Source organism: Aulonocara stuartgranti (genome assembly GCF_965226115.1).
Source record: "Aulonocara stuartgranti genome assembly, chromosome: 19".
NCBI lineage: Eukaryota > Metazoa > Chordata > Actinopteri > Cichliformes > Cichlidae > Aulonocara > Aulonocara stuartgranti.
In genome coordinates this window covers 13,926,175-13,940,400 of record NC_138955.1, presented here as the reverse complement: position 1 = coordinate 13,940,400, position 14,226 = coordinate 13,926,175, and the positions used below count along the sequence as shown (strand labels likewise).

At 38.8% G+C, this 14,226-nt stretch overlaps 2 protein-coding genes across 2 annotated transcripts; both read right to left on the bottom strand.

The window, feature by feature from the left end:
- Positions 1–1,002: 1,002 nt before the first annotated feature.
- Positions 1,003–3,302, bottom strand: LOC309696043 (putative N-acetyltransferase CML1). The gene is made up of 2 exons (XM_082517107.1): positions 3,169–3,302; positions 1,003–2,001 (listed from the first exon to the last, which is right to left on the bottom strand). The coding sequence occupies exon 2, from the start codon at positions 1,988–1,990 to the stop codon at positions 1,328–1,330; it is 663 nt and encodes a 220-aa protein (XP_082373233.1). The 5' UTR covers positions 1,991–2,001; positions 3,169–3,302; the 3' UTR covers positions 1,003–1,327.
- Positions 3,303–4,429: 1,127 nt separating this feature from the next.
- slc39a8 (solute carrier family 39 member 8) lies at positions 4,430–12,697 on the bottom strand. The gene is made up of 8 exons (XM_082517005.1): positions 11,994–12,697; positions 11,288–11,450; positions 10,169–10,338; positions 9,900–10,022; positions 9,017–9,178; positions 7,326–7,533; positions 6,730–6,914; positions 4,430–4,828 (listed from the first exon to the last, which is right to left on the bottom strand). Exons 1-8 carry the CDS (start codon positions 12,216–12,218, stop codon positions 4,682–4,684), a joined length of 1,383 nt encoding a protein of 460 aa, XP_082373131.1. The 5' UTR covers positions 12,219–12,697; the 3' UTR covers positions 4,430–4,681.
- Between the last annotated feature and the right edge of the window lie 1,529 nt (positions 12,698–14,226).

Here is a 14,226-nt window from a genome sequence, read left to right as displayed (position 1 = left end):
GTGGTAGTCATTTACAGCGAGGCATATAGCATGTAAAATAAACTCAAACCAAAGCAGTGACCCAAAATATCTGTTTGGGTTCTTCACCCTGCAGCCACAACCTCCCCCTGGCCCACAGTAGACACTGTTGGGCTGAACAGCTGTCAGCTTCCTTTTTGGGCCTCCAGCAGTACAATCTATAGTCTCAACACTCTGCTCAGAGGACCATAGAAATAAAGATGACTTCAGGTAGTTTTCCATGCATAGAGGTATTAAGTGATTTGTACATATATGAGTGTATTTCTGGATAAAACAGAAGTAGTGCATGCATTGTAACATTACACACCACTGTGCAAAAGTCCTAAGCTACCCCTCACTTATCTATATTTTACTCCAAGCAGCCAGACTATCTTAACATTTTTAAGAGGGCCTTGAGGAATACTTCTTCAAGGTTTCTAAAGTTCTTTTAAAGTTTTCTGTCGGCATTGACTGCTTTTTCGTGTATTTTCAGTCCAGTCTTTGTACCTGACCAGTGGAAAAGTGGCTGTCAAGGATAAGGTATGGCAAATGATATAAGAACTGGACTGAAAATCAGTGGTAACAGGTCGAAGGAGATGATGGAGAGATTATTCCAAATTAGAAAATGTTTCAATACATATATGGAGGAGGTAAGGAGAGACATGCAACAGTGAGAGTGTAGAGCCATCTGTTAAAAACAGTGGAGGCTCTCTCATTGTTTGGACCTAGCTAACATCTGGTGATGTTAAAGATCTTGTCCAAATTAATAGAATTATGAACACAGAAAAGTACAGTGAGAGAAATTTATAACCAAACTATTATGAATATTTTAATGACACCAGAGATTGTTGTGGCTAAGTTACTAAAAGGGCCTCTAGTGATCTCCTGTATTGGATCAATGCATCACAAACTGAGCAAAAACAACAGATTTGAAATAACACTGCAAAAGTGATCGCAGCTTTTGTGTTCAGATGTATACATTTATTGTTAAAATCATGTAGAAGTTAAATAAAATGACAAATCAACACAAAACCCTTAACAAAAGCTGAGTTTTTCTACTTTAACATTTTGTGGAACCAACTATTTTACACACAAATAAAACAGTAACGATCTTGTGTGTGTTTGAAACAGGAGAAAACACAACTGGACCAGCTCTACAAGTGTTGAGTAAACACGCCCCCATCTCAACCCCCCATGCCCGACCTGTCCAGAGTGTTTCTGCCTCAATCAAATACATGCTGGGAAAACACAGAGTGGAGGAACTAGATAAATGTGTTGTACTGCTGCCCTGAAATGGTTGTCAGTGTTTATATCTGATTCAGTCCATTCTTCAGTCCTGCTGTAAATCAAGTCTGTACTCAAGCAGGGTGAAGTTTAGGATTTTGGCAAGAAACTCTGGAACGACAAACTCTCTTATCTTTTTGTAGCCCATGTGCTCGTACAGCTTCTGAGCATCTGTCTGCACCACAGAAGTCTGCAGTATTACAGCTCCGTAACCCCTGTCGCGAGTAAATTCAGCCACTGTACGACACAGAGCCTTTGCGATGCCCATCCCGCGGTGACTGCGGCGGACCGACATGCGTTTCAGCTTCAAGCAACCAGGAGCATCCTCAGCAGGAAGACAAGCCACCGAACCCACTACCCGGCCATCGCTATCAGCCACCCAAAAGCATGAGTCTTTCCCTTTCAGGTAGGTCTCACTGATGTTGTTGAGGTCCTTTCTGAGCGTGGATTCGATGTATTTGTTGAACATGTAGACGACCATCTGCCGGGCTCCAGCCAGGCAGAAGGTGACGGCCAAGACGGGAAGCAAGAAGGACTTAGAGCTGGTCAGGAGAGCGCAGAACATGCACATGAGGACCATCTGGGTCAGCGGCTGCTTCAGAACGTGCACAAAGGATGAAGGCACGTGCTCACTCATCCCCAAGGTGAAGAGCTCCTTCACAACATCAGCATCTTCATCATTAAACTTCCGGATCTGAATGTTGTCCATGGCTCGTTCAGCTTTTCAATCACAGAGGTAAAGACATGAGAGATGTCAAAATACAAGCAGGGATCAAACAAATCTGCAATACAAAATCACTTTTTTCACTCTGACAAAAGCTTTCTTTATCTCAGGCGAAAACAATCATTTTCTGTAGTAATTAGTGGTAGTAAAGACATCTAATCATCAACACTTGAATGCAATTCAATTTCCAGAAAAATATATTTTGTCTTTGCAGAAATTATAACCTAAAAATACAGACACCAATATATTTCAGTGAGATAATACACTCAACATCTGCTTTATTAGGTACACCTTTCTGGTATCGGGTTAGACACCGATTTGCCTTTAGAATTCCCTTAATTCTTCTTCTTTGGTCCATGTTGACACGACAGCATCACACAGCTGTTGCAGATTTATCGGTCGCACACCCGTGATGCAAATGCCCTGTTCCGTTACCTCTTTTTTAAGACACAGCTGATCACGTTGTTTCACCAACTCTTCTGCACAAGGCATATTGTACAGGGTAAAACAGCCGTGGCACTTGAAACAACAAATGCAATCTCCACATTTTGACTTTATTCTCGAAATAAATGTTAATAATAATGAAATCCTCCATCGGATGGCTTGATTTATTGTAATGTGAGTACAATAACAGAGTCATTAAGACACTTGCAGAACAGGTTTCTTCTTTATTTCATATGCAACCCCTTTATAAATCCTGTTGACTGTAGTCTATTTCCAAATATAAGCGAAAATGTCGACCATCACAAAGATTAAGAAAACCCTGCTGGCTTAAATGACTCGTAAAGTATGCACCAGAATAAACAGTGTAAACATAAATAAACAAACACGGTGTGGCTGGAGTTGGAAGCTATTTTAAAAATTAAACAGTTTCATCTCTGATCGAAATGTCCGTTAAACACACCTGAAGGCACATCACATGAGTTAGCCCAAAACCGAAATAAGCTTTAGTAATGCTAACTGTCCGCTATTTGACCAGATATTAGACGGGACACGTTCACATATTAAACTCGTCGTGTCCTTTCAGAAAAGGTGAATAAACAATCCAGATTAGCCAACAGAAGCTAGCATCAGTGCTAACCTCACAAAGGCGCTGAGGATTGGACTGCAGTTTGCTCTGATATTTTATGACTCACAAAAACCACAAAATAAATGCGACTTACCTGTTTTATGCCAGTCCTTGAAAGTGGAGTGTAAATTCAGTTTACCCAAGTCAAAAGCCCTTCATTTCGCTTGGCTCCTAAACTACTTCCTCATGTCTACCGTGCTACATTCAGGGATCGTCGGAAGAACTTTGAAAGCTGGCGTGAAAGTGTTTTAGGGTTGATATTAATGCATTTAATGTATTAATGTATTTTTACTGTTACTGTTTTAGGCTGTTGCTACAGCCTTTTTGGAGATATTGTTCCAGATATGGAGATAATGTTGGGTAAAGTTTAAATCTTTACTTGCAATATCATTGTAATATCACAGTTTTGCAGTGGTGCACTGCCAGGTTTCCTGCTACGTTTCCAAACAACTTCACTACATTACAAGGATAAATAGTATCCCTAGCCTTCTCTGTGATGTGTAAGTTGTATTGCAGATTCAGAAGTACACTGCATATACATGTTACTGCTTAAGAGTATTGTTTTGAAGACTCACCTTCATGAGTTAAAAAATTAAGATGTCCTCACACATCAACTATGTATAGCCCTAATATGCAGTATTCTTCTGCTCAATCACTGTTTATATCCTCAGATACACATATACTTATGTAATCAGCATTTTTTTGTACATTTCATGATTTCATAGTCTGTATATAGAAACCATTTTTAAAATTTTTCATTGCAAAGTAATTTATTTTTTAAAGTGTCACACATATTACGATAATCACTTTTTATTTCATTTCTGAAAATATTTGAATGCTTTAACTTAACAAAGACAGTGAAGAGAGATGGGAAATGAGGGTATTTAGAGGATGGATAGGAGAGCAGACAGCCCAGCTAAACAGGAACCACCACTGAAGGCATTTTCTCCCATGTCTTATGTGTCCTAATCACTCCATTGTCAGGTCACCCTGAGGATAATGAAGAGAGCTCATAAAAAGTAAGAAAACATATTCTGATAAGCTTTTTTGTTATATGTCTTTGTCCAGTGGAGCATAATAACTAGGTTGTATTGTGCTACATTAATTGCTGTATTAAAAGAGTTGCTATATCAATCACAGTTCAGTCTTGGTGTAATTATCATTCAGTTAAATCCCTAAACGAGAAAGGGCAGCGAAAAGAAATCTGCACGTTTGAAATACAGCCGCAGCAACACAACCTGGAAAAGGTCAGAGAGGTCAAACATTTTCATTTTCCTGCCACAAAGGGAAACAAAAAATTTGGTTTACAGTGTAGCACTGAAAAGGTTAAAAAATAAAATAGTTCACAATACATGAAGGCTGAAAAAATAATTTATTGTCTCCTTAAAATACATCTAGATTTCATACATGACGATGTAAAGGTATTCCCTTTTTATGGAGTAAACACTTCCACTATATTGATTGTACAAAGGTAGAAAAGTATTGTTTTAACTTTTAACATCAGGATTTCACTTTAAATTTACTTTGCAGTCCAGCTCTGTGAGCTGTGAGCAGAAACAGAAGCAGCTCGAATCTATTTTTATTTCCAGCTTGTGTCTCTGTGTCCTCTAGCCCAGGTTGATCTCTCCTGCGAACATGGTGATCAGAAGTATGATGGTAAACCCGGTTAGCAGCCCTGCATTTTGGATCAGGAAGAAAACAATCTTCGTAGAAGTTTTTTTTTGTTCCCGTGCTATGCTGTCCATCTCTGGGAACTGAAATGAGGAATAGCAATTAGCAAGGTTGAGGTTTAGATTTGGGAAGCAACAATATAAAAAGAAGAAGTGTAAATATTCAGGTTTGTATGGCTACAGTTATATTGTTCTCATGTGGTTCATATGAAACGAGGGAAGTTTTCTCATTGTTAACAAATTCCATGAAAACCAAAACTAAATAAATTGCCCTTCTTAAATACGTTCCTTTACATGAAACAGCTGAAGGTTTGAGTTGATTAACAAAACAGGAACAAAAACAAAGTTCTTCACACAACACATTGTACTTATAATACCAAATACTGCAGTGAATATTTTTATTTCACTGGCCTTAATTAACCAAACTTAAAAGGTAGAAAAGGCACTGACAGCTTACAGAAATACAGGAAAATATAAGGTTATTTGGTGCCATACACATTTCTGAACCTTTTAATTAAATATGTATTTTTGACTTAATTTTAAACCTACACTTGAATATTACCAGGATACTGCTATATTTGCTGGCCACTTTATTAGGTATTAGGTGTTAGTACCAGTTCAGCGTCTTTTTCTTTCAGAAAAACTGGCATAGATTCAACAAGTTGCTGGAAACATTCCTCATAAATTATGGTGCATATTGACATAACAGTATCACACAGTTGTAGCTGTACAGCTGTACATCAATAATATGAATCTCCCATTCCACCGCATCCTAAAAGTGTTCTGTTACATTGAGCTCTGACTGTGGAGCACATTTGAGTACCGAGAACTCACTGTTTTGATCAAGAAACTAGTTTCAGAAGATCTGAGCTTTGGGACATGGTGCATTAACCTGCTGAAAGAAGCCATCATCAGAATGGACACACTGTGGTCATAAAGGGGTGGAGATGGTTGGCAATAGTAGTCTGCCATGTTTAAACAATGCTCACTTGGTACTAAGGAGTCAAGAAATGTTCTCCCTCACCTTCCCATGTTTTCAAGTTGTATATGTGCACAAACTCACTGTTTTCAAGTTGTTAATAGTTGTTTCAAGTTGTTGACATGCTCTTCCAACCAGATTTTCCTTTCTATTGTCCAATATTGGTGAGCCCACACAAAATGCAGGCTCAGTTTCCTGTTCTTTCATTTTGCCTTTTGTTTCTAAAGACTATCAGAGATGCTCTTCTGCATACCTTGGTTTTGAATTACTGCCACCTTACTATCAACTTGAAGAACTCTTAGCATTCTCCTCTGATTTCTGATATCAACAAGGTATTTTATTTTAAATGTTAGAGATGGTTGTGGAGGAAAATCCCAGTAAATCAGCACCTTCTGCAAAACTCATACCATTGAAAGTAATTTAAATCACCATTCAGATGCTGGGTTTAAACTTCAGCAGTTCTTTTTTGATCCTAAATGAATCAAGGTTAACGAGCAGCTGAATAGCTGTACCTAACATAGTGGTCACAGAGTGTAACTGACATATATTATCATATTATATAAGCTGGCATACTGAATTTTTTATCAACCCATCCACAGCTGACTGTCTCTCCAGTATCTGCTAAAGATAGGTCCAATATGTTCTCTACTTTTAATTCACATGAAATGTTTGTCTTAATGCTCCATTTTGGTCACAGCGTGTTTGAACAGGAGGAGTGTACACAGAGTTTACAGGTATCAGAGGCTTCACACAGATAGCACACAACTTTTTCTAGGAATAACACTGATAAACTCAACACGAGCGATTTTAAGCTGAAAAGTTGTGCATTGTAAAACAAAGACAATGGAGCTGAATGATCATAAAAAACTACATGCAGACAACCATGAAACCCATCAGTAATTTAATAGAGTGGAAGCCTCGAACATGTTGGGGAAGTCCAGTGACTGACTAAATAAATGTTGGTTCTGCTTTTTTTTGTATCTGCCATCAAGAGAACTCAACTCACCATGTCCGCCAGAGCGATATACAGAAACATTCCTCCTGCAATGGCAAAGATCGCATTGGGGGCAAAGTTGCTGCCGAGCAGGATGCCAAACACAAGGCCGATGTAACACGACACGGCTGACAACAGGTTGAAGAAAATGGCTTGCGGGATGCTCATTCCAGCATTCAGCAGGATGACGAAGTCACCTTGAGAGGACAAAATAGCTCTTTTACACAAGCAGATTGAACATTATACTTAAAGCAACATTTTTTCTTTCTGTCTTGTCTGTTAGTCACATTTCCCCCTTTAAAGCGAGCTACAGTATATTTCATGAAAAGATTTATTTTCATTTTTATACCCAGAAAGCAAGTTTGAACTCTAACTGTAAATATATACATGTTCCTTCCACTCATGTCTTTTCTGAAGTTTTTTAGTTGCAAGTCATATTTTCCATTATTTCTAAGAACATGTATTCTTGGGGCACTTCTGCAGCTTGTCTCTACATGCCCATAGATACAGGATGTACAGGCACATTCAATGCAAAGTTTGGCTGCACAGCAGAGTTTGGAATGACTCATGAGGAGGCTGAAACTGATTTTCCGCTACATATCACTCACCCAGCTCATGGGGAAACTCCTCACACACGATGGCAGTGGATGTACTGAACCCTGTCAAGACAGACACTGTGAAGGAAGCGCCGATAGCCAGACCATCTATGAAGTTATGGAGTGCGTCACTTAGAGTTATCATCCACGCCACAGTCTTGATGCTGCGGATGCGCTGGCCCCGCAACCAGCGGCACATGACATCAGGCACCTCGGCATCCTGGAAGAGTGGCAGGAGAAGTTACACATACACGGCTACGACTAATGCCTGATTGTGTTTTGATAGTGAGTGTGAAAGACAACATGTAGCTACATCACATACTTTCACAGTGAGAGGAAAGCACATCCTCTTTCAATTCTAAGGTTTTATATTATCATGACACAATAAAAATGATCTTGTTCTAACAGGATCAGATAAATAGAACCTCACATGAATAAGAACACAACAACAACAGAACTTATTATTATTATTTACAAACCTGCCATAGTCTTTTGAGGAAATGAGGATAGCTATAAAGTCATATCAAAGACTAAACACACCCACCAGGAAAATGCTGCCCCCTGTTGGTGAATGTTTCGGATAATTATAAAAAGTAAACTAAGCGTTAATATAGTTTGACATCTTAGTTTGGAATGTTAAATTCTGACTGAATTATGATGCTAATGCCAATGTTGTTGCAATCCACTGTAAAGGATACACACAAATCTTGATATTAAACGATTTCATCCAGTTCTTACGACATTTACCACAGAACATGGACATGATGCTAAATGAATGTGTGTTTCTAAGAAATTTATCAGCAGTCCTATTAATAGTTGGATCTCAAGGTTGAGCGATAGTTACACAGTCATAGAAAGAGTAACGCAGCTAGAAAGTCCAAAAATAAAGATGGTACTAAAGGCTTTAATCATGAAAGAGTCTTCATCTTTAACCCACAGAATAATACTGATTAATTGAAAACAGGAAATATTTTCTCTAAGTGGATGCACTGCATTACTCACACAACTCCTCGCTTACACATATAATGGCACGCGTGCTGTTAATAGGAAACCTGAGAACATGCGGACACAAACAGCGCCTTTGGGATTTGATTAAAGACATTCTGCAGTAACAATAAACCCCTTTTACTAGCAGTGGGCACACAAGGAGTCTTTGTGCTCCTTTGACAATTCCAGCGTTTAGACCGAGGGGAAAGACCTGAAGCTTGGTTTCGCTGCTCGGTCCCTTCTTGTCATCAGCAAGTCTGTTTGCTTGGCCTCCATATGGCACAAGAAATGTTGTTAAATATTAACAGACACGCCAATCAGCCTGAAAACAGCTCAATAAACGGCTCCAGGAAAAAAACTATCGCTGTTTACTTATTAAATATTTTTAAATATTGCCTACCTTTTCAATTTATTTATGCATATCACACATCCTAACAGCATATCATGATTGCTTCCTGTGAGGTGTGTCTTTTATAGCAAAATTTGCTGGACAGCAAGTCTCTATCAATCAAACACATGCTGTAGATATAATTTCAACGGAGGTTCAGTAGATTGACAAGCTTATCATAAGCTGATAAATACAAAACATTTGAGCTACTCTAGATAAAATGTCTTTGATTATAAAATTGATTGTTCCAAAGGTTGATGTGACCTAGAGCTGATACCTGTTGGCTTCCAAACCTGCGCAGTTTATTCAATCATGTGTCAAATGTTACCTGAGAAGTTTCCACGTTTGTATCTAGGATTGGGCTGCTCTTGTCTGTAGCGACGGTGGTGATGGCAGTTAAAATGATGGAGTCCTTTGTTGCCACCACGTCTCCGTTGTGGATAGAGTTTTCCTGAGATGTCTCTGAAAGTGTGAAGTGGCTGTGGCCGTGCTAAAAAGACAGACATCAAATTCAGCTTAAAGAAGCCTTTTCCACTTCAGGAACTTAAAAACACATTACATTTAGGCTATTTTAGGTGTTTACTTGTTATCTGTGTCATGATTTATGGTTTTGGTGGGTTTCCTCATGTTTTCTTTTTCTTCTAGTTTCGATTTTGCATACTACCGCTTTGTTATTTTCCACATCTTTTCTCCTTTTGTACAACTTTTGGACTGCTCTTTGAACACTCTTTGAGTGATCATGTGTGGATGACCCAAAAGATAAAGATTTCAGTGTTGGACTTTTGCCCTAAATGTGCCCTAAATATACGATTACTCGTGCTAAACATGGGCTGGGTTTCAAATAATAAGGTCAGCATGCAGTTAGATCCATGAATAATGAGACAATGACACATTTTTTATTTTGCAGATTTGCCTCACTACATCATCATAGTGTATTTTAAAACAGTCAGTCTAGTCACTGTAATGTGCACATACTGCAGAAACTGTGTCACTGTCCAAACTGTAAATGCACCTAATTGCTGTGAACTTCAATATCTCGCGTGTCATTTCTGATAAGAAATTATTTATGTACACATGACTACCTTGAAGTGTTATTAGAGTGATCAAATTATCCAATAAAACAGACATACTCAATGTCAGATGTAAAACAGGAGGGAATGAGAACATTATAGTTCTTTGAACCTGAGAAACTTCCTGCACTGTTATCTTACCTCGTGGTCCATCCGGAGGCATAATTTCAGTATCTTTTCCACAAAGAACAGGAGGTAAAACCCTCCAAATATTGCAGCTGCATTTGTCGCATAGTGATCCACTTTAGGATCAAACCCCAGGGCCTATGGAAAAAACGAGAATGTCAGTGGTGCAGAGAAGACTTCTAGAGTGTGTGTGTGCATTCATAGGTATTATTCTATGAAACAATTAAACATCTCTCAAAAAACCAGTGACAAGCTTAATTTTACTCACTCATCCATTTACAAACCTCTGGTATGAGCTGAAGAACAGCATTAGAGAAAAGCGTCCCGATGGCCAGACCAATGAAGTAGGTCAGCACTTTGGGGAAATAAGGCTTCTTGATGAACGGGATGAGCAGGAGACCAAGCAGGGATGCCAGGTTGATCACAGTAACGGCCAGAAACCCATAACCCCACACTGTCACGGCACAAAACGAAAAGAAAAGGTTCTCGAGAATTCAAGGTTTTTACTTCTTTCTGGACTCTTAAATGCAGCCTCGATACCTCCAACATACCTACTAAAATGGGGCCTGGCAATGTGACAAGAACCTGGAATGTGCAACCTGTGAAACACTGCAGTATTAAACCCTAGCTAACCAAACTCACCTGCAGAAATAAATATACCTTCTTAAATGCATTTGTAACACCATCTGCAAATGTGTGTGTTTTATTGTTTTTGAAAAATTGCCAGTTTTTTTTAAAAGAACTTCAATAAATGTGCCAGACATTGTTATTAGACCAGCAATAATGCTATTTAGTGAAATATGACGATATAAGTTATTATTTTAATGTGGGCACAAATTACTTTTCTTAAATATAATCTAATGGTGAATAGATTTTCTTATTTTCAGTGCCAGGCCTCTTTTATTTCGAGATTTTAAAACATACTATTACTATTTATTTGCCTGAGAGAAATTCTTCTCAGGCCAGCAGAGGAAACAGCATGATTCGGGAACAACATGCTGAACAACAGTCACAGTTGGCTATAACTGTGTCAACAGCACTGAGCAGGACTGTTGATATGGCCGATATCTGCGAGGTCAGTGGCTCCGTGAGTCCGACAATGTGGCGCGTTATAGCTTCACAACTACAACATTCTTCTTCTGCACTGTCCAGCAGGAATAAATTATTATTACCATTCTCAAACCATCTCTAAGCAATCAGAATCAAGAATGTCCCACATTTTCTTTATCAGGGTCAGTATAAGAAAAAAAACCTATCAACAGCAGCTTTAAAAATCATTCGCCATAAATGGGACTGTCCACAAAAATTTTCTTGACCCAATTCAAGTAAACAAGCAAACCCTGGCAAATTATTTAATTTACAGAGGTCTTGACAAATAGACACGTTGGGATGATTTGGCTCACCAGAGTAGTCCACATGAAGCAGTTCCTCGGGGGCAATGTAAGGGCAGGAAGGCAGCAGCACCTGGGTCAACACAGCAGGGCAGATCTTCTCCAGATGTTCCACAGTCAGCTGACTGACATTATTGTAGCCAAACTGGGATAAGATCTGCTTTGCAGAGAGACACTGAGGGACAGAAAGTTGTTATTAGACATAATTTTCATGCATTTAAATATAAATGTACCGGCTTCTTTTCTGAAGCCCTTTGTGATGCATGTACTTGGATATGCTGTGTAATTAAAACTTTCATTATAAGTGGCAGAAGAGACATGCAGTAAAGAAATATTTGAAGACAATTCTGCTCAGTAATGAAAGTTTAAGGTCATTTAGAGTCTTTTTAAAGGCAGAAATGATACCATATGGCACATGGAGAAACTTTGAGGACTTGAGTAAAAATGTAAAAAAAATAATAATAATAATGATAATAAAAAGTAATAAAATAAAGGTTAAAATGTTCTATAATTGCATATATGGGGGTAAGAAATGAGTAATTACACTACAAGACTACTCATATATCATTGCTACACAATATTTCAAGGATTACATGCAAGGTCAAATAGTGTGTGGTTGTAAGCCCCAGAGAAACATTCTTGGTCGTAAGCAACTTTAATGATCAATAACTCTAAATAATAAAAACTGCAGTATATAGGAAATAGAATACGTTTGTACCTCTTGCTCTTCCAGTGGATTTTCCTTACTTATTAAGTCAGATCGTCTGGCTGAGATCAACAGCAGTAAATCTTCAAGATTCGTTGTTGTAATGGAATTATTTTCACCATAGTAGTGGATAATATTCTCCAAAAACGCGTCTCCATCAGTGACATTCCCACGCACACTCTGGGAAGTTGTGATAAAAGCCAAGACGCACGTTAGAAAACATATGAGGTTCAACATTGTCTACTTTTAAGCGATGTAGTTTCTACTTTTACGCGATGTAGTTTCTTCTAGTGGACATAAATCTTTTTTCTTTTTTTTTTCTTTTTTTACTTCTGCTTTACTCAAAGCATTTCACCGATCCTCCAGGAAATAAGAATTAGGCTGTCCGTGGAAACCGCACGCAGCGCAGAGGCAGATCCATTCCAGGGTCGGAGATATCGGGGTTTTATCCAGTTGCCTAAATTATTATAGAGGTACAATTTCCGCTGCGGTGCTCTGAGTAATCTGTGTGGAGTTAACGAGGTTCAAAGATCAGCCATGAAAGGAAAAAACGGAGGTGGAGGTCGACAGCGTGCGCTCACTGTTTGAGTACTTTCTTTTGTGACTGACTTTCTCCCCACAGAGCCACACAAACACACACGCAAGAGGGGAAAAATAGTGTGTTTCTGTCTCGGTGACTATCTGTGTGAGGTAACAGTGAAGTGTTAGAAAGCGCATGCGGGATATCTTACTCAGAGTTGCTCAGCTCACAGCTGTGGCCCCGTCCTTTTGATCAATGGTGAAACAGCTGGAGGTAAACATAAACATGTGATTTGTTTTTGTTTTTTTTAGGTATTTCTGTCGCCCTCCGGTGGCATCTGATGAACAACGCAGGATACAGGCAGTAAGTTTGTAATATGTAAAAAATTACGAGTGATAGAATACTGCGTGAGCCACCTCACTTTAACACTGCTTTAGTGGTACAGAAAAAACATTTGTGTTGTGGAGATCTGGAGAAAGACAGCTGGACTTTTAACTTGTGGTGCAGTTTATTTATCTGAATTTTCCACCTACAATTTCAATAAATGATAATTTGTTGTTAGTTGTGTCTGCCTCTCTATCCTCTACCACATCTTCAAACTGGGAGAACTTACCAATATAATTTGTTACGACATGGTTTCTCATTCATCCTGGATTTTTTTTTACTATACAGTAACTAAATAATGGGTACAGTTGTTAAAAAAACAAGAATTAGGTGCAGAAGTTGAGATTTTTATGTATTTGAACTCAAATACACTCATAACTCCGCCCACTAATATTTGGTGAAATGTCCTATAACAAGTTGCACCTTCATCAGATGCTTTTTGTAGCCATCAACAAGCTTCTGACATAATTGTTTGGATATTTGATCATCCTTCTTGAAGGAATTGAGATCATTTATTTAAATTGGTTGGGTTCCTGGCATGTACCTTTTGGGAAGGCCATTCTAGAAGCTTAGTGTTAGCCTGCTTGATCCATTTCAAAACCACTTTTGATGGGTTTAGTCATGACTGTCATTTTTGTCCAAGTTTTAAACATCTAGCCACTGATCTAAGTAAAAATTTAATGCTTTGGAGGTAGTTCTTCTTAGTCGTTATTCCCTTCACCTTGTGCAATGTACCAGTACCACTGGAAGCAAAGATCTCAAATTTGGACTCATCAGACCAAAGCTCAGATTTCCACTGGTCTAATGTCCATTCCTTGTGTTTCTTAGCCCAGACAAATCTCTTCTGCTCTTTGCTTCTCCTTAGTAGTGGTTTCTTAACAGCTATTTGACCATAAGGGCCTGATTCCCCCAGTCTCCTCTGATCAGTTGCTGTAGAGATTCCTCTCATACTGGAACTCTGAGGCATTTCTCTGGGCTCTAATCTGAGGTGCTGTTAACTTGCGATTTCTGAGGCTGGTGACTCAGATTAATTTATCCTCAGCAGCAGAGGTGACTCTTGGTCTTCCTTTCCTGGGGCCATCCTCATGCGAGACAGTTTCATCGTAGCGCTCGATGGTTTTTGCAACTGCATTTGGGGACACATTCAAAGTTTTTGCAGTTTTACGGACTGAATGATCTTTAGTTCTTAAAGTAACAATGGACTGTCGTTTCTCTTTAAGTAGCTGATTGGTTCTTGCCATAATATGAATTCTAACAGTTTTCAAATAGCACATGAAGCTCATTAAAAGAAGGCCAAGGGTTTACAGCGCTGTACAAGACTTGAGTAAAAGACCACAGATA

Coding starts and splice junctions, on each gene's coding strand:
- slc39a8 (XM_082517005.1), bottom strand. CDS start 12,218: ATGTTGAACCTCATATGTTTTCTAACGTGCGTCTTGGCTTTTATCACA. Junction 10,023..10,168: donor TTCTTCAGCTCATACCAGAG/GTTTGTAAATGG, acceptor TTTTTTCCATAG/GCCCTGGGGTTTGATCCTAA. Junction 6,915..7,325: donor GGAGTTTCCCCATGAGCTGG/GTGAGTGATATG, acceptor TGTCCTCTCAAG/GTGACTTCGTCATCCTGCTG.
- LOC309696043 (XM_082517107.1), bottom strand. CDS start 1,990: ATGGACAACATTCAGATCCGGAAGTTTAATGATGAAGATGCTGATGTT.